General features: G+C 32.6%; 1 protein-coding gene across 1 annotated transcript in view; it reads right to left on the bottom strand.

The window, feature by feature from the left end:
- Positions 1–11,582, bottom strand: part of LOC107442949 (corticotropin-releasing factor-binding protein) — a 30,717-nt gene extending 19,135 nt beyond the window's left edge. The window contains exons 1-3 of the mRNA XM_043052866.2: positions 11,282–11,582; positions 9,473–9,615; positions 428–491 (exon numbers count right to left, since the gene is read on the bottom strand). Of these exons, the coding sequence (XP_042908800.2) occupies positions 428–491; positions 9,473–9,615; positions 11,282–11,582 (508 nt within the window). The remainder of the gene's footprint in view (positions 1–427; positions 492–9,472; positions 9,616–11,281) is intronic.
- Positions 11,583–25,004: the final 13,422 nt, after the last annotated feature.

Genomic DNA, 25,004 nt, shown 5'->3' with positions numbered 1-25,004 from the left:
AGCATTGTTTAACCCGAATGGACTGGTTCATGGAAGTTTTATTCAACAGTTGTCCCTATGAATCGATTTCAATATTACGTATTGTCGAAAAAATATCAGCATTTACCACGATATCACGAAATTGTTTTGATTAACTCATTTATATTATTTTCAAACAGGACAAAACTCCGAAACAAAAATAAAAATTATCAACTCTTTCGATAATATCATTATTCCATAATTATCGCGATTAAAACTAATGATAGCAATAATGAGAAAGTAGTTCGATAATTATAATTAAGAATAACGATCATCCTGTTTTCGTATTCGATTTGTGTTGTTATCTTTAATGATCACAATAATGTTGTTTCTGTGCAATATCGGTATCCTGTATGTGTATTATCGCTGTTGTTGTCCTGTAACAGATAATTAACCTAAACAGTCTTACTTCCAGTTTCATCATGTTCTAATTTAATGATATTTTCATTTTTCTTTTCATCTTGATCAGAAGTCTGAAAAATAAAAGAGTGATTATCAAAATTCATCCAATACTAATGATAAGAATTCATTTCCATTTAGTATTACAAATAGGAGTTGTTCAAAAAAGGAAATTTAAATTAATCTTTAACTCTTGAAGTATTTTTTAAACAGTCATTTGAACAATTACCCGCATTTTGGTTTATATTTGAAATGACGAAGTTGTTAGAAAGTAGTGACGAAGTTGTGAAAAATAAACATGAAATATGAAGAAAAATATTAGGAATAGTGAATTTTTCAAGTTTTTAAATGTTGTGCGAAGACAATAACACAAGGTAGAACTTTCTTTTTAAAGAGCAGCAGATGCGAATGAAATACATATCTTGATAAAGACAAGTTTTGTTCTTCTTAACTTACGGAAGTCCTTCCGGAAGAAAAAAGGAAACGTGAAGGGTAGAGAGTAAGTACTCCTAATCTTTCCATTTTAGTCTAAATCTTACTGAATTTTGTATCTCGCTCAAATCAGATTAAATGGGAAACAAGTCTTATCAGGATGAAAAGAAAACTATACGTGGACAATGTTGAACATCAGCAGAGATAACTTGTAACAGTTATAGGATCTCGAATAAAAATATTCAGCAGTTTTTAAATTTGGAAGAATAAAAGAAGCAATTCTTGGACATAAATAAAAAATCTTTCAGATAAAAAAAAAATCATTTGAAATATTTTAACTTATGACTGCTATTTGTTATTGTAAATTTATAATTATGTGCAAAATTTTTTTCAATTCGTTTAAAAAGTTCTCGATATATGGCAATGTATGCAAGAAGTAATATTAACCATTAATGGGTCCTAACATTTCTCCTGACAATATTATTGGAACCCTATTTCCCAGAATACGACTACACCCTACATTTTGGAGACCTATCAAAAATTTCATTCAGAGAAAGTACGTTTTTGTGTCTGATTTCGTGCACTAATTTATTCGAGATCTAAATGATTCTGGGAAATGCTTTTTCAGCATTTATAATAAGAATGGTCTCAGACCGAAAACCTCAACCTCATATAAACGCGATATCCTTATTTATTGAGTAGATATTAAATATTTTTGTATATAATACGGCATTCTTTAAAGCATACAGTCCGTGGCCAAATTGGTAGACGCACTATTAGATTCTATGTAAAATCTTAATTATACACGGGTACTATACGGCTTTATTGTTTTTACGCGTTTGAAACCGGTTTACACTTCTTTATGTTCGGGTTATGTTTGTATATCAATGGGTTAACATTGTAATACAATACGATAAAAATAAATACAAGTAGGAAGCATACAAAAATCTCTTAAATTAGAGCCCATTCCATGTTTGTTTAAATATTAATGTATTGTCTATCTATAAACTCATGCGAAACATGTCATTATTAAAACACAACAGCGCGTCTGATCATTTTTTCTTATTATTATGACATACTAATATAATAACTGATGTAATAAATATTTCATATTTATATAAAATATCGTCTAATTTGTATTATATATCGTCTAATTTGTATTATATATCGTCTAATTTAACCCATCGATACAGTAACGTAAACAAGTGCAAACTGGTTTCATCCGAGTAAAAGCAATAAAGCTGTATAGAGTATCACCTCATAATTAAGATTTTACATAGTATCTTTACAGTGCGTCTAATAATTTGTAAAGGACTCTATTTAGTAAATTTTACAGTTGTAAAAGTTTTCGATATATTTCGTATATATCAATTAATTATTCACTAAATTAAGAAATCAAGTTCATAATTACAGAATTCAACAAACATTGCTTAGTTTTTATTAAAGAAATTGCGCTCACACAATTAATAAAATTTAAGGCGTTCGTATAAATGTTTTTTTTAATAGCGTTCATCTCAACAAACCAATATTGGATTTTTTTTAAAAGTCATTAGAATTAGATTAATTTATACAAAAGACTAAAATGATTAACATAATATAAATTTCTTGGATATTTAGTCATATTTAAACACTTTTTTTAAAAAAAAGCCCATTATCGAAAACAATTTATACTTGCAATATTGAAAGGAAATGTATTTTAGAATTATAGGAAGCGATATCGTTTGCTGTAAGGGGGAAAAATCTATTACATTTCACAAACAGATGAAATAAAACTGTTTCATCAAATGCAGGTTCAAATGTATTTATTAAATATTTCCGTTGTGCACTTTCTTAAATTGAAATTGTCTCGGATCAAAATTTCATAACAGGCTTAAAATGATTATCTCCCCATAAATTCTTCTTTAAATGATTCTTTTTCAGTCAGCATTGGAATAAGAGAAACTTACAATTTGTTTTGCTCTCAGTCGCTTAGGCTCAATCAAAAAAGTAAATAATCGAATGTTTTAATAATACAGTCTCTGGCCAAATTATGAGACGCTCTCTAACATTCTATGTAAAATCTTTATTGCCAGTTACCATAAAAATCATTATTAATTTAAACCGATTGACACTTGTTTACGTTCGCGTATTTATTGGTTATGTAATATAAATTCGACGGTTGGATACATTAGACGATATATTATATAAAAGTAGAATAATTATTATATCATGTACTATATTAGTGTATTATAATAATTAGCCCAAATGATGAGACGCATTGTATTGTTTTAATAATGACATGATTTGCACGAGGCAATACTTTTATATTTAAGCATACATGTCATGGGTTCAAGAGATTTTTTATAGACTTCCTATGTGTATTAACGTATTTCACTACAATGTTAACCCATTGATAACGAACGTAAACAAGTGCAAATCGTGTAAAAACAATAAAGCTGTTATAGAGTATCACCTGATAGTTAAGATTTTACGTAGAATCTTATAGTGCGTCTCTTAATTTATGCCAAGGGAGTGTATTCCGTGGAGGAAATTTCACCGCTATTGGTATTTTGAAGTATGGAGAAAGGCAAACCACGAATTTTCAAATGCTGAAGAAAAAAACTATTTTCTAAATACAATGATGTAGCGTGGGTATCTCGATCCTGATTGCTTGTTGATGGAACTAATCATTTGCGTTACATGGAGAGGAAGACCAAGAGAACCTCCCACTGTTAGCCTATAGGCAAGGGGACTCTAACCCATGATCCGTCTACCACTGAGGATATTTCATGTCAGCACTGCGGTCGGTGCAAGCCGGATGCGGAATTCGTATCGACCAGCCGTCTGTGGGATTCGAACCCGGTTCACCTCATTAAAATGCGAATGATCTATATACTGGGTCATCGCGGCTCGTATCGCGATATTATGGTCATGGGTGTTCATATTTGTGCGGGTGCCAACTCGAAAAAACATTATTGCTTGTCTATGGTAAGAACTCCCCCCGCCACATATTCTGAGGCTGTTTNTATGGTAAGACCCCCCCCCGCCACATATTCTGAGGCTGTTTTCTGCTGGGGGAAAAAGAATAGCTGATTTCAGAGAGCTTCTCTTCTCTCTCTAGGGTTAACACAGTAGACCGAAGAAAAATATTTCCTTTCTTTCGCATATCAGAGCCAAAACCAGTCCTGAACAATGACCCCTTACATGAAATAGTTATACCTCGTTACCATAGTCACCGCCACGAGTCCTGACGAATTGCTAGGGGAGTTCTTACTTTAGGCAAACTATAGCCAACACAGGGAACCAATAGGAACCAGAAGCGTTCCATAAATTATATATCAGTTAAGTCTCACTATTAAGAAAAGAAAAAATTTTAATAGCAAAAATCCAGGCTTCGAAAAGTTTAATAAAACTGGTTGATTCATTTTAACAACATTTAAACGTACCAAATAACATTGATTTAACTTTTTAATGCTCACTTAAACTGTTTCATAGCTCTTGAAAACTAAACTAAATGCTTAGATGTTCTTTTAACTTTTACCCGCAAAATGGGTGCTTGGTTTAGGCGTCTACGCACTTCTCAACTGTGTTCAAGAGTAAACAGTGCGCATGCGTTGCTGTTTTTCTTTTCACTAGCAGTCCTTTTTAGTATTGTGGAAATGCTGATTCAGGAAGAACCTAAACTGCCCGTGAAAAATGTTTATAGAAGCAGCAAGATACTAGAACTAAAGTTTCATAACAATCAACATAAGGAAACGGCCCTCTCAACCTTGCAAAAGACAGGTATCCAATATCACGACAAAGACGTAAAGTTGTTCTCTCTAATTCTTCTTAACACACCTGTCACATTCACAGAAACTGAGATTATTAACTTGATAAAAATCAATGGCAATTTCAACCCTGCCTATGATATCATCAAACTGACCAAAGAAATCCCACATAAAAGAGATAATTCTAAGAGACACATCATCATAAGAGTCAACAGAAAACTCTCCATCAAGCTTTTGAATCTTAATTATTTCTACGCTGGTCTACAACGTTGCACAATTAAAAAAAGACTGGTTTTATTAAGGTGCAGAAAATGCCAGACAATAGGTCATCACCAAAACACATGTATTGAGTCATACTGTTATTGTGAGAAGTGCGGATACAAAGGTCATAGTATCGAAAATTGCACAGAAAAAGAAGAATTCTGCATAAACTGTCACTCATCCAACCAAGACTCCAATTTAAATCTGGACTGTAATCACAGAGCCTCCTCACCTTCCTGCCCAACTTACTTGCACGAACTAAAAGAGCTACGTCAATCCAATCAAGTCTATACACATCCCTACTAAAAAGACATATATATATTTATTTATTAAGATTTCTCTATATCTAGTAATACTTTCATCTCTATTAGTTTTTTTAACGCTATATTTTTTTTCTCTTTCTTTCTTATTAATTTATTTTATTCATTTCTTTTTACTAATTTCCCATTTCACATGTATATTTTTTTTGTTCGTCTTATTTCTTTTTAAATTCCACACTTTCAGTTAAAAAAAAAAAAATTTAAATATCATGTTATATAGGCTGGAGTGGAGCTGGATTAGTGGCCAAGTCTTGGGCTATATGGTTAAGGGTTTTTCATAACCTAGGTACATGCCCAGGGCTTGGAGGAAAGAAAAAAAAAAGTCCTTTTTAGTGTATTTTACATCATAATAAGTATTTTTATATTCTTTTTTTATTATGAACGTATAATGAATGGCTTCGATTTCAATATAAATATGAATGCTGTGGAAGAAAAAGTATTTTGAAACACGTACAACATAGGCATGGAAATCTATCCGAGGCAGTTTTTGCAACTCCCACGATTAAACGGAGTCAATCCAAAAAGAAAAAGCATTTGACCAATGGGTAACCAGTGATCGTCAGAGGGCGATCACAACATTTATTTAAATATTAAAACAGTTTTTTATTTAGCTATTATCGTTTTCACTTCGGAGAAATCCTTAACAAATGATTGGCTAGTTTAATTCATAATACCTTAAATAATAAGTTGCTAACTTGATTACGAGGATATTTGTTTCATTCTTTTTTTTTTAACAGTTAGCAGTTAAATATTTAAATGACCCGATAGCATGACACTCTCACTTGATTTCAATATGCTTATATATTTTGACTGTAACACCTCCAACTATTCTATTTATTTAAAAGGGGGTTGTCATCGGTGAGTTATTTATAAAAAGTTACATTTGTTGAGGGTTGTACACGTCGCGCAAATGATCTATTTGCTACACTATAAAAAATTCCGAACCAAATGACGGTAAAAAGTACCGGCACTCAGGGTGCCTGAAATTTTTATCGCAAAATGTTACAGAACAAAAAACTCCTATACAGCCTCATTTTTACAGTAATATTTAATGTAAAATCCCTCCATCCATTTGTTTGAATAAATATTACTGTAAAAAATTACGGTAGAAAATTTTACAGTGAAAATGGATTTTATGGTAAAATGATCTCTACGGATAATGCACCCAGGGTGACAGTAATTTTTACAGTCATTGGGTCCAAAAGTTTTTACAGTGCCCGAGATTCCTCCCTAACGATTCAATCATGCCGGATGGGATAGTTCCAGAACCTGACAAAGGCAGGGGAATACGGGCAGTTTCCCGGGCCCCACGTCAGAGGTGGCCCCACATCGAATAGAAAGTCTATCTTAAGTTTCCCTCATGAATGCTTTAAACAAAACATCAGTACAGTGTAAAATCCGTCAGTTTTATGTCAGCTTCTTCACTAATCTATCGTATGAACACAAAAAATCTACATTTTATAAATCCATGGCTTTCTAGGGTGGAATTCAGCTAAATTTTCGCAATGACGATGGACGCATTGGGCCAATCAAAATCCTGTATTTTTTACATATAGCAGCAATATGCGATATGTTTACGGGGTTCTAATTGGATTAAGTGAGTCATCGTCATTCCGGAAATTTAGCTGAATTCCGCTTTAATGTCAGCAAGGACATGAATTTTTTGCAGCTAGATGACATAGTTAACAATCAAGAAAACTGCATTCTGCAGAATGGACATAGAATTGTCAGAAAATCAATAAAATGGACAGAATGAAATTTCATCTGACCATTGGAGATAGGAGAGACTTTATGGCTATTTTAGGTTCTAGACAATCTTCTTGTTATCTATGTATAATAAGGTGAAAAATTTAATGACCTCCATAAAGTTCATTACTGAAACAGTGAAGCAGAGGCGGGCCCCCAAAGAAGTTTTTGCCCCCATTAGGCTATCGTTGACTCGTTTCGGCGTTTTCGATAAAATTTAGAATCCTATTTGTTTTGACAAAACGGACTTTAAATGAAACACTATGTTTTCAAAAACAATAGAGTCTTTTATTTGCTATTAAAACTTCACGATGACTGACAGTCAATAAGTGGCATGTAATAATTCCCATTCAATAGAACTAAATTCCTGTCCAAGTGTAAAAGGAAAGTCAAAAGTCTTCAAGTGAAAAAGCAAGCTATTTTAATTAATTAAGAAAAAAAAACTTGCCTACAAATAGATGAATACAATTTAACAGATGTCACTTCGCGATTCACAAGTTTTAATTACCATTTCCCCTCTAATTTAATTCATTATCGATTCACTTTTAGTTTTGCATTCGCTTTTGCATGTCAAGTTTTCAAATAAGCATAACAACGAAGTGACAGGGTTTTATCCTAATAAACTAGTCATAAAATTGCTTCTTAATTATAGATTGAAGAGGGAGTCCAGACACGAAATTCCCTAAGTTTCGTAATTAAAATATTCTCTTTCTCCTCTCTTTGCATAGCCTCAAGTCTTATCGATGAAGTGTTTCACATTTTATTGAAATTCGCTGTCATTAAAAGAGTTTTTTGGCTGTAGAAAATTCTCATTGAATGAAACGTCAATTTTAAGAGTTATTTCTATAATAACTAATTTATCCTTATTTACAGGCCATTCATCCCTTCTGTATTACAAATCCTTCAGTTCGGTAGAATTCATTAAAACGAAATTCGACTGAAAGTTAAAATTTTCTGTTAAAAAATAAAAAAAAGGACGATAAAAATGATTATCATTTGAAAAGAAAAAGAAGTTTTAGCATTAAAGTTTAATAAAGTTAAATGTTTTGAAATCCAAATTCTTTTTTTGGTAAGTATATTTATGTTTAAAAAAAACACGGTTTTTAAATAGTGTTGGCGAGCAACTCGACGTGGAGTGATGCAAGAAATATTCGCAATTTGTACCAAAAAAATACGTCGTGCAAATGAGCCATTATAGAAGACGAAAGTTCAAAGGGTAACAATGAATCACATCAATAAAATGTCACATTTTCTATATTACGCATGAACTTTATGACACCTGAAAGTGTTTATAAACTACAGAATACCTGGAACTCATAGAATATGTAAAATTGAATTTACCTATTCAATATAATGAATAATTGAAACATTTTTATTAAAAAAATTGCTTAGAATTATTAAGAGGAAATTTAATTTCATTCAATTTTATTTCAAAGAAAAAGAGAGAGAAAGGTTAAATTTTAAAAGAATTGTTTAACTTTTGTAAAATGTTTTTGTGATGCTGAAATGATTTCAAAACTTTTTAAATTTATTTTGCTACTTTAGAAAGACTTAGGATTCCAGAAATGAACATACTATCTTAAAGTATTATTATCGCTGTATAATAATTACAGACATAAAATCATGCAAAGTAAAACATTTTCCATTACATTTTGTTTTATGTGTAAATTAAGAAAAATAATTTTTCAAGAAACAAATAATGACACATAATTTTTTTTAATAAATATGGACTTTAAATATCTACAGATAATATTAAAATAATTTTATAATCATAAACCTGCTAAATTAAGTTTACCAAATGTTTTTAAACAAAATTTATGATTCCAAAACTAATAACAATATCGTAAAATGTTAATGTAATAATATCTACAGATACTACTAAAATAATTTTACAATAATAAACCTGTTAGATTAAGTTTACCAAATGTTTTTAAGCAACAGTTATGATTCCAAAACTTATAATAATATCGTAAAATGTTATTAATATCAAATTATTATTATTTTGCTCAGAAAATCATGCAAAGAAATATAAGTTTGACTCTTTTAAATCCTTTTTCGATGTAAAGGAGGCAAAATATTTTCCTTTTAAAAATGAAGTACTTTTAAAGTTGAATGAATAAATAAGAAATGAATAATAAAGTTTTTTTAATTAAATATACACTTTAAATATCAACAAATGCAATTTAATAATTTTATGAAATTTTTTAAGCCAGTTTGATTTATTTTACCCAATGATTTTAAACAAAAATTGAATACCATCATTAAAAATTAGTAGGAAAATATTATTATTAATAAATAACAATTGCAATACAATAATTCAATACAATATTATTTCACTTTTAAGTTGTTGTTTTTTATTTCTCTTTTAGGTAAATTTCGAAAAAGAAAAAATTGATTCTAAAAAATAATGTGTGTATATATCACCTTTAAATAATAAAAAATGAGTGTATATATCACCTTTGTTTAAAAATAATTGTGAATTTTACATTTTATGAAATAATTGAAAAATTGTAGAGAATTTATTATCCAAATAAGGAAATGCATTACCTGAAATAAGGGTGATGAAAAAATGAGGGGAAAATGTGCATAGAGAGCGAGAGCTATAGGGATTATCATGTTTTGACTGTTCTGCAAAAGTGCGGCGATGTGAGGTGAAGTACTCCAAACACTCACTTTTAATAAAACTAATTCTGAGGGTGAGAGGGCGCTCCATGCACATTTCACTCAGAAAATTTAGTCAGTTACTAAAATGTCCTTTATAAAGGTGTCATTACAATTTCAGTATTATTTTTTCTTTATTCGAAGAAATAACGTATCTTATATTATTAGAGTTGAATAACAAAATACAATTTATTTTATTTTAAATATTTTTTTGGCAGTGAAACCCCGCTATAGTGAACCTTCAAAGGAGCGAAATTTCGGTTCAATATAACCGGGAGTTCACTATATCCGTATTGCAAAGAATTTTAACTCATTTTTCTGATTTCATAATTTCTGCAATATTTTTCTTTTTTCAAATAATCTGAAAAGCAGGTTGTATTTATGAATCACAACCCACAATGGTTTGGCCGTACAACCCTATAATGATATTATAATAAATCTTTCCAATTTGACCATACAAATCTGAACACGTGCCATTTAATGACTATGCACCACTTCCAATAGCTTTTGAGAACGTTGTCAAAAAATTTTCAATATTCTAAGAGGTGTGGTTTAGAAATGATGCCTAGATAGTGTGAAACGACCCTGATTTGCACAATTTCGTTGGTGTTATACGCCACAATGGATGAAGCTTGGATCTTTGAATGGAACAGAGTTCCCTCAGTTTTTCTGTTACCTCGAAACAGTTTTGAGGTATTTAAACTCAGCTCTACACCAGTTGCGCTGTCATCTTCCTTCAGCAGATAGCCATCTCATTGAAACTAAATTCATTCGGGAGAATAATTACAGAGAGAGCATTTATTTCTGCTTTCGAAGACCAGCAAATGTTTATTACAAAATTCTAAACAATTTCATATCATTTTACCTTTTTGAAATTTCCGTATCCAAATTAAATTGAATATGGCACGTTTTGTGATCATTCAGTGTACAAATTCGTGTAACAGGAGTAGTCTTAAATGTTGAATAGTTTGTCTTCTACGTCATTACTTGAACAAAACAATCAAGTAAACAAACCGGTCTAAATTTGCATTCGCTTTTGAGTTCAAAGAAATTTTTAAAAAATATGTTTCACAACTATTTTCTCAATTATTTCTAAAATGTCAAAAACTTCATAAAATATATTTTTTTTCTTGCATGAAAATCTGCCGAATCATTCGGGTGGAAATTTGTTATCATTTTAAATTTTCCAATAAACCGTGTTTTCTTTCTCTGGGTAAATATTAAGATGAGGCTTCCGTATTACCGACAGCTTATTTAAATCCGAATAAACATTTATCACCTCTAATTTACAACGGATATAAGCCTAAATTGAGCAAATGTTTATAAACCTAAATTGAACACACATGCCTGAAAATGTATGTAATTTCTATAGAGCAATAAAGTGCCGTAGTGTGTAAGGGTGAATCTGTCGTTAAATGATCTGAAGCGTGGAGAGTTCGAATCCTGTCGTAACCCTATCACCGTGCTTTCCTTTCTTCCATTTGAGGTGGGTCATTGCTTACAGCACGCACACGTTCGAATAAGTAAATAAAAAGATTGCATGGGGTCAAGAGGTCGGGATAGCTTGACTGGTAGGGCACGTGCCTGAGAGGTCGTGGGTTTTATTTCCACCGAACGAAGACCCCATGAGTCACTGGTGCATGCCAAGCCTGTAGGGGTAACAAAGTCCTCCAAGTTCCCATAACAGATCATTACCATTGGGAGTATTGGACCCGATATTGAATGTGCTCTTGTTCAGGTTAAAATTGTAATCTGCTGATGGATGGATGATGTGCGCCTTCCCTGTAAATGTAAATGGGATATGACGTATGTATGTTGTATCTGGATCATTCTCAGGGATGTTTCCCAAACCGTCCCCAATAGCCTGTTGAGCAGCTCTAGTGCTACTTAAAAAAAGACAAGTAACAGTGCCAGTTATGTGGTTAGATGAACCGGAGTCTTTGATTTTTGCTATAAATTTGCAGCATGGAAGTATCGAGGATTTTAATCCAATCATATTATTAGATGCTTCCCATAGTGATGTTCATCTGTAACTTCCGTTTATTGCATATTGACACGAACTTCAAAGCAGTGAGCGCATAAGGCTTATGTATGCCTCGAATAAGAAACGAGTAAAAGTTTTGATACGATTACGTCTCAGTGTAAAGAATGGCTAGGTTAGGTGACTAGTGGTAACGCTTACTTAGAACTACACTGTCCCGCAGTGGACTAAACTGAAGACACGGTTCCCTGCAAAACGACAAAGTCAAGTTCCCCTGAGTGGGATCAGTATGCGAGTGGGTGACCACTTTGATCAGCCTGCTTAGGGTCTGAGGGTTCGCGGTATCGGTCCTCGCTAAACTGTTCCACCATAAAGTGCTTGACTTCGCTCGCAAGTTGTCTGACTACCAAAGCAAGGAAGTCATCCCCTCTGCAGAGGATCAAAATTGAGATGGCATGTCTTCGGACCATCCTCAGTGATTTTTCTCAGACTCTCGCCAATGGCCCATTGTGCATATTTGGTGGGACGCAAATGAAGTAAATACCAACCTGACCAGGGAACACTTCCTCCGATTGTGTTTTAACGCTTTCGGTGGTAACTGCAATTTAATGTCACCCGTTATTTCAGGACTGGAAACGCTGTAGAGAAGCGTGCTATGAAAAATGGGTTATTATCAGGGCTATCATATCTTGTGTAATCATCACGGCAAGGAATTATCCTTTTCACTAATGAATCCGGAACTATTGTTAATAATCCATTGTATTTTATTTTATAACCTTCGTTAAGCAGGCGAAGCAATTTTTTAGATTTACTAATTTTCAACTCCATGTTCTAGTAATTTTTAACCAAACCCAGAAGACAATAGAACTCTTGGATCAAGCATTGGAGAAAATTTGCCTTCGTGGAGGACGTTTTTATGAAACTAACCAGCATTTGAATGGAGAAGAAAACCACAAAATCCACTCTCGGTTAGCCTGATTGTAAGGGGACTCTAACCCATAATCCGTCTACCCCTGAGGATACATTGACGACTACTTTGGTCCATGCAATAGCATCGTTGAGCGCATCGACCAGCCATCGTTGGGACATGAACCAGGTTCTCCTCATTGGAAGGCGAATCCCCTGAGTCACCATGGCTCTATTGCACTGATTCATATTAAATTAAATCTATTATTGTCAACGTGTTCAAACATGACCCCATACGAAGAAGATCACTCAGCCTGGCATTTTAACCACCACTAAAAACCCGTAAAGCTAGAGTGTATAAAAAATCAAGGGATAAAGAATGATAACCGTAATAGAGATGGTAGCAAGTTTGTGCCCTGAAGTCACTGAATAATATCAGACATTACGATCAAGAAGCATAAAAATCGTTGATGAATCAAAACATTCTGTAGCTTGGAGGTAGCAGATTCAAATTCTAAATTGTGCTCTCTGTTTTTCTACCTAACAAAGGCTTATAAGATGTGCACATATGTTTCTTTTTTTCCTTTAACAGCAAGCACAAAACTTATTGTCATGGAAGGTGACGGAAGTGTTGCTTATTTTGCGACCAAAGTCAATGAGGAGATTACCCATGCTACCCTGGCGCGTTCATAGGGTGGGCCACATTCACACATCATCCAAAACAGAGTACAGCACACAGAGAAACATCCATGACCTGAACGGGATTCGAACCCGCAGCCTTTGGTGTCGCCGTTAGGTACGCTGACCGCTCAGGCACCTGGCCGGAACCTGCCTGCGCATACGTATACAAGTAAATAAAATAAATGCCTGTTTAAGAAAATGAACATATCTCGAACAGCGTGTTTAATAAAATGAACAAAGCTCAAAATAAAAATGATTCTCGTAACTCAAGAAGTGAAAGTAAATGTGTTTGAGCTCAAAATGTGCATTTAAAATGCATGTTTAAGTAAACGGACCTAGAATTGGATTCTGTTTGTAAAACTACTCCTACAAGCATTGTTTAAAAGAATTAACCAACGAATCAAAATAAATTCTTGATGCATAAGTCATTTTATTACGCATTTTGCTATATATTCATTTTGTAAAACACGTATTTTCCATTCCATTTTTTTTTTTATTTTTGAATTCTCATTTTGAGTTCTATCTGTTTTCTTAAATTCGTATTCCAAGCCATACCCATTTTCTTTAATGCAAATTTAAAGCTATGTTCAAAATTGAAAGCTCGTTGATGAAACACTTACAGCTAGATGCTTCACATGCACCTTTAGAACTTTAAAAGGAAAGAGATAAATCTATTTCATTATTTTTTTAAAAATATTCTTTTGTTGTTCTAATCTTTTAGCATGTATTTACCCTGTATTTTCTCCACGCTTTAGAAAATAAATCTTAATTGTTAGAGGATTATTTGTCCGTGTTCTCCATTTAGTGTTGTAGCGTAACTACCACTACAATTATTAAACATCAATTCGCTAATATATAAGAGAAGTTACCTCCGTTCATTTCGGGGTACCGTCCCGTAGTAGAATGATCGTAAAGACACGGTTCCCAGAAGGACACCGAAGTCAGCATTATTGGCTGCGGTCAGTAAGCGGGTGGGTGACCACTCCAATCAACCAGCGTAGGGACGGAGGGTGCGCGATATCGTAAAATTCTCGACTTCACTCGCCGGTCTACCAAAGCAAGAGGATAAAAAGTGCGATGGCATGTCTCCGAATCATACTCAGGGATGTTTCTCACACCGTCGCCATTTTTACCCTCCTTAACTTCCTGCACTTTTTTACTCTCCTTTTTTAATGTATCGTTTGCTGACGAATGCGAACCAGCTGATATGAAATTATACGGCAAAATTTAAGGAAACAAAGCCTTTTTTTATTATTTATTTTCTTCCCTAATAAAATCCCAAACTTTGTAATCCTGTTTTTAATTTGCACTTTCAAAACAATATCAAGTGTTCAGAAGATTTTGTTGAATTCTCATACTCAAAATTAAAAAGGATTCGATTCTTGTACATATGTGTTAAAAAAAATGGAAACCCCTGAATAACTTTTGATCTAGTAATGAGTAGTCAATTTTTAATATACCGTTTTTTTTAAAAGAAAAATAATTTTATAACTTTCACACTGTTTGACCGATCTCGTTCTAATTTTGTAGCTTTCTTGTAAAATTACATTCTTTGAAAAGATGTAAGAACTTATATACCTTGTAATTGATAATTTTTCGACTATCATTATATAAAACAATAAAAATAGAAAACAATTATAAAAATATTTTTGACGTTACATTTAGATAAACTAACTTTATAATTGAGAGCAAAACATTTTCAAATAGCTTACAAAGTTTTCGAGATATTGCAAAACAGGCAAAAAGTAAAATTAATATTAAAGAATTCCAAAACTATTGGGGCCAAATTCATCGTAGAAATTTATTCTGTTATTGTGTCTGATTTCATAACTTAAAGTTCATTAATTAGTATATTTGAGGTCACTTCATTACATATATACAGTCGAACCTCGCTATAGTGAACCTTCAAGGGACCGAAATTTCGGTTCACTATAAGCGGGAGTTCACCATATTCGTCCTGCAAGCAAGTAATTTTTCCGAACTGCTCCCTTTTATGACACATTATTTAAATAAATGACCCAGAAGAAGAAGAAGAAGTACAAAAATGATTAAGAAACAATATGCAGTCACAAAAAAATGTGTTCACTTTTATTTTTTAGTCTAATTACTAATATTAAATAGGTTAAAAACCAACCTAATTTATTGTGATGACGCAATGGTTAGCGGATTACAGAAAAAAAAAGGAAGATATTTTATGGCCAATTAAGTGAAAAACTTCTCCCAATCTTCGTCCAATTATTTCCAGATCGATTACTGTCAGAAAAAAGCCAAGAATATATTCAACTGAAGAAAGAAAAATACTTTACGATCGCAAAATAATACTCCCTGCAATGCAAACTTAATTTATTCAGGCAGGAAAGTAATCAAATTATTTTAATTCAAAATGATTTCCTTTTATTAGTTATGAGTCATTTGAGACTAGTGAAATGACTCAAAAGTACCGTAAATTGGAATTAAAAATTTCTGCAGCTGTTATCAGTATTTTTAAAATTTTATGCATACAGTATGTATATACATTATTATTGCAGGTATAATGTTACGCATACTATACCCTACAATAATGAACTTTCAGATTTTTAATATATCAAGAAATACGTAGAGGACTACTTTGAAATATTGGAAATGTTTAGTTCGTGTGATGTGTCGTACTTTGCAATAAAGCTTTCAAGGATTTGAGAGACCAACAATAAATAACGAAAAAACAAGTATTTTTGAGCACTCTATAGAGCAGAAATTCAAGCAATAATCTTGTTACCTGTATCGATTACTTCGATTGTTATGTACAATAATTGCGTACAACAATTTCGTAAATCTAAATTAAATATTTATGGAGATATATACATTTTTATAAAAATAAAAAAAACTTTTTTTGTCTTATATTTCTTTGCTGTAACTTTGAAAATATTCAGTAAAATTAAACAAAATTTTTGGAGCAATTTAAAACAAATTAAAAAAAATTATTGTTTTAAAATTTGAAAAAATGCGCAAGATTTGAGTATTTAAAGTATTTCTTTTCTACTGCGCATGAGCGGGTAAAATTTTAAATTATTTTCTTATAATTTTATAGTGGATTTTATTTGGCAATGAATGGAAAAATATGTGATTTTAATACATTAAAAACATAAAAAGTGTCAAGCAAATTTCTAAGTACTTTTTGTACTTTTTAAAAGAAAGTTTAAAGCGATAATGGGTTTTCAACACGTTTAATTGTGTTCTTACTGCGTGATTATTATAAGGTAGTATAATTTGCAGCCCTTCATAATAAAATTTATTTATAACCCCATCTAATAACGATCTTAAAATCTATATGGATGGTAGCGGTGACGATCATCACCACGCCGGCAGTGAAATTTACACTATATATCCTGCTGAAGTTCACGAATCAAGATCACTAAGAAATCCAGATTTCTGTTCAGTGTTTCGCAGTGAACTTATTGCTATTCAAACAGGTCTGGAAAATATCAGGACTAGAGCCACTTTTGGGAATGTCTGGATCTTCACGGACAGTCGTAGCTGTATTCAGCACCTGAGCAATTGGGAGAGAGTAACGGACCGGGCTGGGGTCTCTATACTTCGTTTATTAAATGCCCTCTCAGCCTCCCATGACATCCATATTCAGTGGATACCCTCACACGTGGGTCTTTTTGGCAACGAACGTGCTGATCAGTTGGCAAAAGAAGGTACTTCCCTCCCAGCCTCTCCAGACACGGCCCTCACTTACTCTGAATTATTTTCTATCCGCAAATCTGAAATTAATAAAGCTTGGCTTGTTTCACCGGACCACAATTGGTATCCCCGCAAGCGTCCCATTGATCTTCAGGGTACACGTGCCGACCAAACCGCTACCTGTAGATTCGTCAGTGGGCATAACTAAGAGCCTCACTTTCAGTGCACAAATTAAACTTTTTCCAACTTGTAAAAAGTGCAACTCCTCACCATCTACTTGATTGCCTGATGGATTTCCCCATAGAAGAGGTTCTTGAGAGACCTCTCCTCGATTTTTTGAAGACTCGCGGCCTCATGGATCTGGTATAGCTCCGCTATCCCAGCTGGGATTGCCCAGCCCAGATAACTTAAGTTTTTTTAAGGAGTACAGAAGCTATTTAGAAAATTTCTACGCTTGTAGGATATTTAAAACCGATTTTTGTTTCCATTAATTACCAAATACGATTCACTACAAAATAAATGGAAGGAAAATTTTTTTTTAATTTTTTCCATGCATGTGCAGTGGAAAGTAACTACCGTAAACCGGGGCGAGTCTACCCATTTTTTCAGTTTGTCAACTTTCAAGTGGTCAAACTTTTGTAAATATTAAAGAAAAAAGGCTTTTAATAGGTGTTTCGGAATCGCTATTTATCCCTCTTTAAAGCTGTGAAATCGATTTTAGAAAATATTAACAGTTACGCTGTTACTGTATATTNAAATCTGAAGTTAATAAAGCTTGGCTTGTTTCACCGGACCACAATTGGTATCCCCGCAAGCGTCCCATTGATCTTCAGGGTACACGTGCCGACCAAACCGCTACCTGTAGATTTGTCAGTGGGCATAACTAAGAGCCTCACTTTCAGTGGACAAATTAAACTTTTTCCAACTTGTAAAAAGTGCAACTCCAGCAAGGCTAGTCCTCACCATCTACTTGATTGCCTGGATTTCCCCATGGAACAGGTTCTTGAGAGACCTCTCCTTTTCCTCTATTTTTTGAAGACTCGCGGCCTCATGGATCTGGTATAGCTCCGCTATCCCAGCTGGGATTGCCCAGCCCAGATAACTTAAGTTTTTTTAAGGAGTACAGAAGCTATTTAGAAAATTTCTACGTTTGTAGGATATTTAAAACCGATTTTTGTTTCCATTAATTACCGATTCACTACTAAATAAATGGAAGGAAAATTATTTTTAAATTTTTTCCATGCATGTGCAGTGGAAAGTAACTACTGTAAATACTCATATCTTGCGCATTTTTATTTTAAAAAAAATTCAAATTTTAAACATTAATTTTGTAATTAATATTAAATTGCTCAAAAAAAGACTAGATTTTTATAAAAATTTTCACATCTCCATAAATATTTAAGCTAGATTTAGGAAATATTATACATTTATTGAAAATTAAAACCGAAGTCATCGATAAAGGTTTATTGTTAGATTTTTTTTTCCTGACATAGGTTGTGCAAAAATGCTTTTTTTCTTTCATAATTTATTGTCGATTCCTCGATATCCCAGATACCTTGTTGAAAACTATGAAAAATCGCGTGAACTAAAGTTACAAAATAGTCCCTCAAAGTATTTTTTGGGAAATTCAAAGAAATATCAAAAAGTGCCATTATAATGGTAAGTTGAATTGTTTTATTGTCTGAGATTTCTATGCAAAAATAAGCTTTCACGTTTTACAATATTTTTAAAATATTTCCTAGAACCCAGTACTTTAACCTAGTACTTCAGTAAGAAAAGAAAAATAGAGATTTCCTTAACCGTTTCCTTTACCCATTTTTTTTAAAGAAAAAAATGCAAAAAATGAACCTATTTTTTTCCATTTCATTAATAAATGCAAGGAACTAAAACAAAACATATATACGCATGTTTTAAGTTGACATTTTAATTCTTTCATGTGTCAAAAGTATTTAATTTACCATCAGTTTGCAATCCCAAATGATCTCGGGACCAATGAAAAAAGTTAAATATGAGTCTTTGTATGTGTTCACATCTTCATCATTTATCCGCATTATTTTCGTTCGCGAACACCATTTTTTTACACTTTTTTCTTTGTTAATTTATCCACCATGGTGTATATACAATTGTACAAAACACATCTGCACTCCCACACATAGCAAACAAATATTGGGCAAACTTCCAACCGAGCCGAGTTAAAACGTGATAAAACAAAACGAATTGACGAATTCTGCTATGCCCGAGTTTACACGGAATCATAAATATTTGCAATATGCACATACACGATTTAACTCGGGATAATTAGAGAAGTGGTTAGAGAAATAACATTTTCTATAAGAAAAAAAATTTATTCCTATCCATTCTTATCCAGTTTTAAGAAAGGCATTATAGCAACAGCCGCAACCAATATTATAATAATTACGTTCCTAAAAATGAAATACGCCTGCAATCGTCCTGGTATAAAAATTAAGTACAATTTAAATGTGGTAGGTGAATAATTCCTTTAGGGTTGGTTGGTTACCAGAAAAAGGAAGGAAAAAAAAGAAGGCCATTACTGGTGATACGGAATTAATTGACCTTTTTCACAGATTGAAACAACGATGTTACCACCCCAATCGGAAGAAGTTCCCATCCATCTTCTTTTCTCGCCATTTCTTCACGCACTGCCGAATAAGTTAGGGACCTCGGAAAATAATAGACTTCACCTCACCCCTCCCTCGATTTTTTTTGTATTTTGATCAATAAACTCCAACTAAAATGATATTTAGTTATATAAGGTCCCAAGTGTATTAACCGAGATTTTTCTAATCCCGTCTGCTATTATTGTTTTCCTTTTTTTGAAAATTATTCTATTCTGTTGAAAATCTTTTCTTTTTTTACAGAAAAGTAACTTTAATAAACTATATTAAATTATGGTTCTCCTTTTTCAAGAAGACACTTTCTGCATATTAAAGTCATTTTATATTAACGTATAATTTTCAAACCTGGCCCCATTCAATATAACAATACATCTAAACATAAAAGTCAAAAGCATAGTGGAAGTATTGATTGGGGGAGCCTAATTGTAAATATAGTATTTATAATAAGATACTGCTTAATATACTACATGGTCCTATATCTCCCCTTAATATTGACCCCATAATATTCAAACTGGGCCGCGTATTATATGACAAGTGCTAATGTACCCTAGCCGGGGAAATTATAGACCAATGAGGAATGAGGCCTTGTGGGTTGCTATGCATGTATCAATATAAGAGTGTGTTGAATATCATTAAAATTAGAAAAATTTGAGGTTAATATACTGCATTAGTATCAGAGACGTGTGTATATATTCATATATATATATATATACATATATATATATATGTGTGTGCGTGCGTGTGTGTGTGTGGACATTTTAATTTTGTGTCGCATTTCTTCTACTTTTTTAGTTGAAGTTCATTTACGTCGCACTAGAACTGCACAATAGACTGCTGGCGACAGTAAGGGAAACATCCCTGAGGATGATCCGAAGACATCACAATTTTGATCCTCTGCAGGGGGGATGGCTCCCCCGCTTCGGTAGCCCGACGACCAGAACGCGAATTCAAGCACTTTATGGTAGAACAGTTTAAAAAATACAATCCCGCACACCCCGGCTCCCTACGCTAACTTATCCAAGTGGTCACCCTCCCGCCCACTGACAGCATCCACCGATGCTTGACTGCTGTGATCTGCTGGGAACTGTGTCTTAACGATCAGTCTACTGCGGAACTTTCTTTTTTTAGGATAATAAAGCTTTTGTTTTAAATCGTACTGGATAGTTGGAACTATTCAAAAGAATTACATATTTAATTAAAAGTTTGTTTACTTAAATTAAAAATGCTCCGCTTTCACTTTTGTTTGTTCATTTTATCCACATAAGTCCGAAGGTGTTTGGAACCCATCCAGTAAATTAGTAAAATAATCACCTTTGATAATCCTAATTATCAGTATCAGCAATTACGTACTGTTACAATTTTAATGGTTTAAAAGGGAAGCGTTAAATCTTTTATATTAAATTGCAAAATATTTCGAAAAAAATTCTTTATATTTACTTTATTTTTTTGAAACTCATAGAAATATGTTTTTAAAAAAATGCATACAATAATTTGATCAATAAAATCGAATATAAAAACGTATTTCCCCTTAATAATAATTAACACGTCATTCATTTTTCATCGAATTTAGGATTCTGACCTTCAAAATATTCCCCAGAAGCAGACTACACAACAGGTTGAAATTCATGGCATATAAATGATGCTCCACCCCTGAATATACTTAATTAAAATTTGAGTTAAAAGGAATATTATTTTTATGTAAAGAAACAAAAAGGTAACAATAGTACAATAATAGCAGGATGTAACATATTTAGAAAACCAGCACTAGTATCCAGCACTTTAATTTCTTTTGTTCATATACTACGTCACACAATTTCCCCATATTTCACAAAATAAATAAAAAAAATGGAGGATAAAAAACTTCATTTCTAAAGATATTCTAATTTAAATGTGGAATTCAAAATAGAATACAGAACCAATTTAATTCAAAGGGAAAAACGTTTATTCTTAAAACAGATTCTAAATTGAATATTGAATTTAAATTATGAGAAAAAAACAAATGCAGTTTCAAATGGAGAGAGGAATCCCACTCTCTTTTGTTTAAAACTTATCTTTACATGGGTACTCGAACCCATTCTCCTTTCAACCATGCATCATTGATCTATTTTTATAATCCAATCTCTTTTGTTTCCATGGGTACTCGAACCCATTCTCCTTTCAACCATGCATCATTGATCTATTTTTATAATCCAATCTCTTTTGTTTACATAGGTACTCGAACCCATTCTCTTTTCATAGGAACCCAATATCTTTTGATGAATTTTTATAATTCACTCTCTTTTGTTTAAAACTTGAACCTACTAGGCCACGCTGTACACGTAGTTCACAAGAATATTTAGCTTAAGGAGCAATCTCCCGGTTAGTCAAATAAAAAGGCTTTTGGCCCATTGTGGGCCCCTAATTGGTTTCTAAAAATTTCCTTTGGTATGATTGTTCGGCACATTGAACCCTACATTCGGGCCAAAATTTATAGGTGAATAATAAAGGGAGTTACGTGGTTTTGACGTGTGAGTGCGGATTCTGGTCAATTTCATCTCTTTTTCAGCCATTATTCGCTCTTTAACAAAGAAAGATACTTTTTTTTTACATCTAAAACACCTTATTCACGTTTAAATATCGAAAATATTGAAAAAGAAGTTGAAAAAATAATATAACATAAAATAAATTATCCCGAATTTATCTGTTTTGTACCTATTATTCGCGATATCCCAAGGGAAAAAAATCTATTTTTAATATAAACACTTTAAAATATCGAAAAACGCATTAAAAAAATAATATAAAATAAAATAAAAACAAAAAAAACTAAAAAATTAACCACCGCTGGGATTCGATCTCAGGTCAACCCGGCCTACGAATCTCAATCGAACACAGCCCTAACAACTAGGCTACGCTGTACACGAAATTCCTACGAATATTTAGCTTAAGGAATAGTCTCCGGGTTATTCAAATAAAAAGGTTTCTGACTCATTGTGGGCCCCCTAATTGGTTTATAAATTGGCCCAATTGGTGTATAAAAATTGGTTCATAAATTGGCCTAATTGGTCTATAAAAATAGGTCCATAAATTGGCCTATAAAAATTACGATTGTTCGGCACATTGCACCCTACTTTCAGGTCGAGTTTGAAAATTATAGGTTGATAATAAAGGGAGTTTCGGGGTGTGACGTGTGCTCGCCGCCACTGTCTATTTCCGTCCCTTTTTCAGCTATTATTCGCTCTTTAACAAAGAAAGATACTTATTTCACTCTAAAATATCGAAAATATTTAGAAGAAGTTGATAGAAATAATAAAAATAAAATTAACTAGTGGGCTACGCCCCCTGCTCGCTAACGCTCTCCAACTCCCGAAAATTGCTACGTAATCTTATATGGTTTGCTTCGCAAGCCAAGCTCGCTTTGCTCGCTATTAACTTAGATAATTCAAAACAATAATTCAAATCCATATAAAAACTTTTTTTTAAAAAAAAATTACATCTTTTTAGTAAATAGTAAGTCATTAAAATAAATTTGAATTCAAATAAATGACATGTATTTCGCTAAACCTATTAGAAATGTGCTATAGTATAATTCGTGATATAAATCAAAAATCGTCAAATAAATTCGTGAAAAAAAGCGCTTTCGACAAAATACTAAAATAGAGATCTATCGACAAAGTACTACTCACTGTTGCCTAGCTTAATAGTATAATATTGCCGCAGCTGATGCTCTCTGGTTAGTTCAGTTTCCGTTTTTAAAAGCGCTATATATTGAGCCACCTCAGCTAGATTTGGCATGTGACATTTTTAGCAAAATCATGGGTCGATTCGCCGTGTAAGAGAAATAGTAACGTAAACAAAACAAAGCAAACGTTGCCACTAGCGGAAAAGAAATACAGCCAAAATTTGGGAGCCACGTAATAGAATTATATATATTAGATAATCCCGAATTTATCCATCTTTTACCTATTATACACAGTTTCCCAAAGAAGAAAAAATATTTATATATATAGAACACTTTATTCACGTTAAAATATCGAAAAACACATTAAAAAAAATAATATAAAATAAAATTTTAAAAGAAATTAAACAATTTTAAAAATTTATCACTGCCGAGATTCGAACCTAGGCCCTATAATATTCAAATTATACCGCACATAATATTACCTGGTACTAGTGTACCCTACATAGGGAGCCCACAATGTGGCCCTATAGGTTACAATGTATGTGCACATATAATAGCGCTGAAATGAAGAAATGCGTGGTCAATATTCTGTATTACAACATGGCGCTATATCTCCCCTTAATATTGACCCCCTATAACATTCAAGTCGGACCATTAATTATATTACTGGATATTAGTGTACCTTACCAGAGGAAATAATTATGATCCTAAAAAGGGGCCGTACAGGTTAATATGTACGTATAAATGAGGAATTTCGATGTCAATATTCCGTATTACTTTACGGTCCTATATCTCCCCTTAATATTCAAATTGGACCACGCATTAGATTACCGGATACTAGTGATAATAGTATATATATATATATATNATATTTCTATTAATATAAAAAGTTTCAGAGCTTTTTATTCACTTTACTTTTTTGGGATTTTATGAACTGAAAAATGACAGTTTTCGTGAGAATGAACCATATATATATATATATATATAATAGCATTAAAATGAGTTAATATTATGTATTACAACATGGCCTTTTATCTCCTCTATATATTGGCCCATAATATTCAAATTGGACCACATGTTATATAACCGGGTACTAGTGTACCCTTCCAGAGGAAATATTTATAGTCTTATTACGGTGTACTTAATATGGTCCCTTTGGATTACAATGTTTGTATATATATAATAGCGTCAAAATGAGGAAATTCGAAGTCAGATTCGATAACAATATGGCTCTATATCTCCCCGTTATATTTACACATATTTAAATTGTACCATGTATTATATTACCAGGTACCCCAGAGGAAATAATTACAGGCTTATTAGGGGGTACACTTTGTTACCATGTATTTATATATATATAATAGTGTGCTGAAAGAGGAAATTCAATGCCAATATTCTGTATTAAAACATAGCCATACATCCAAACTTAATATTAACCCATAATATTCAAATTGAACCATGTATTATATTACTGGGTACTTGTGTATCCTACCAAAGGAAATAATTTAAGGCCTAATAGGGGGCCCACAATGTTTCCCTATAGGTTACTATGCATGTATATATATACTAGATATTAAAATGAGGAAATTCGAAGTTAATATTATGTATCACAACATGGCTCTATATCCCCCCTATATATTGACCCATAATATTAAAATTATACCACGTATTAGACTAGTGGGTACCGGTGTACCTCAATAGAAAAAATAATTATAGGCTGAATAGGGGGTACACAATACATCCCTATGTATGTATATACATAATAGCGTAAAAATGAGAAAATTCTAAGTCAATATTCTGCATTACTACACGGTCCTATACTTCCCCTTAATACTGATCAGTAATATTCAAACTATATCACGTATTATATAACCAGGTACTTGTGTATCC

The sequence above is a fragment of the Parasteatoda tepidariorum genome, chromosome 2 (assembly GCF_043381705.1).
Source record: "Parasteatoda tepidariorum isolate YZ-2023 chromosome 2, CAS_Ptep_4.0, whole genome shotgun sequence".
Classification (NCBI taxonomy): Eukaryota; Metazoa; Arthropoda; class Arachnida; order Araneae; family Theridiidae; genus Parasteatoda; species Parasteatoda tepidariorum.
This window is presented reverse-complemented; position numbering and strand designations above follow the sequence as displayed.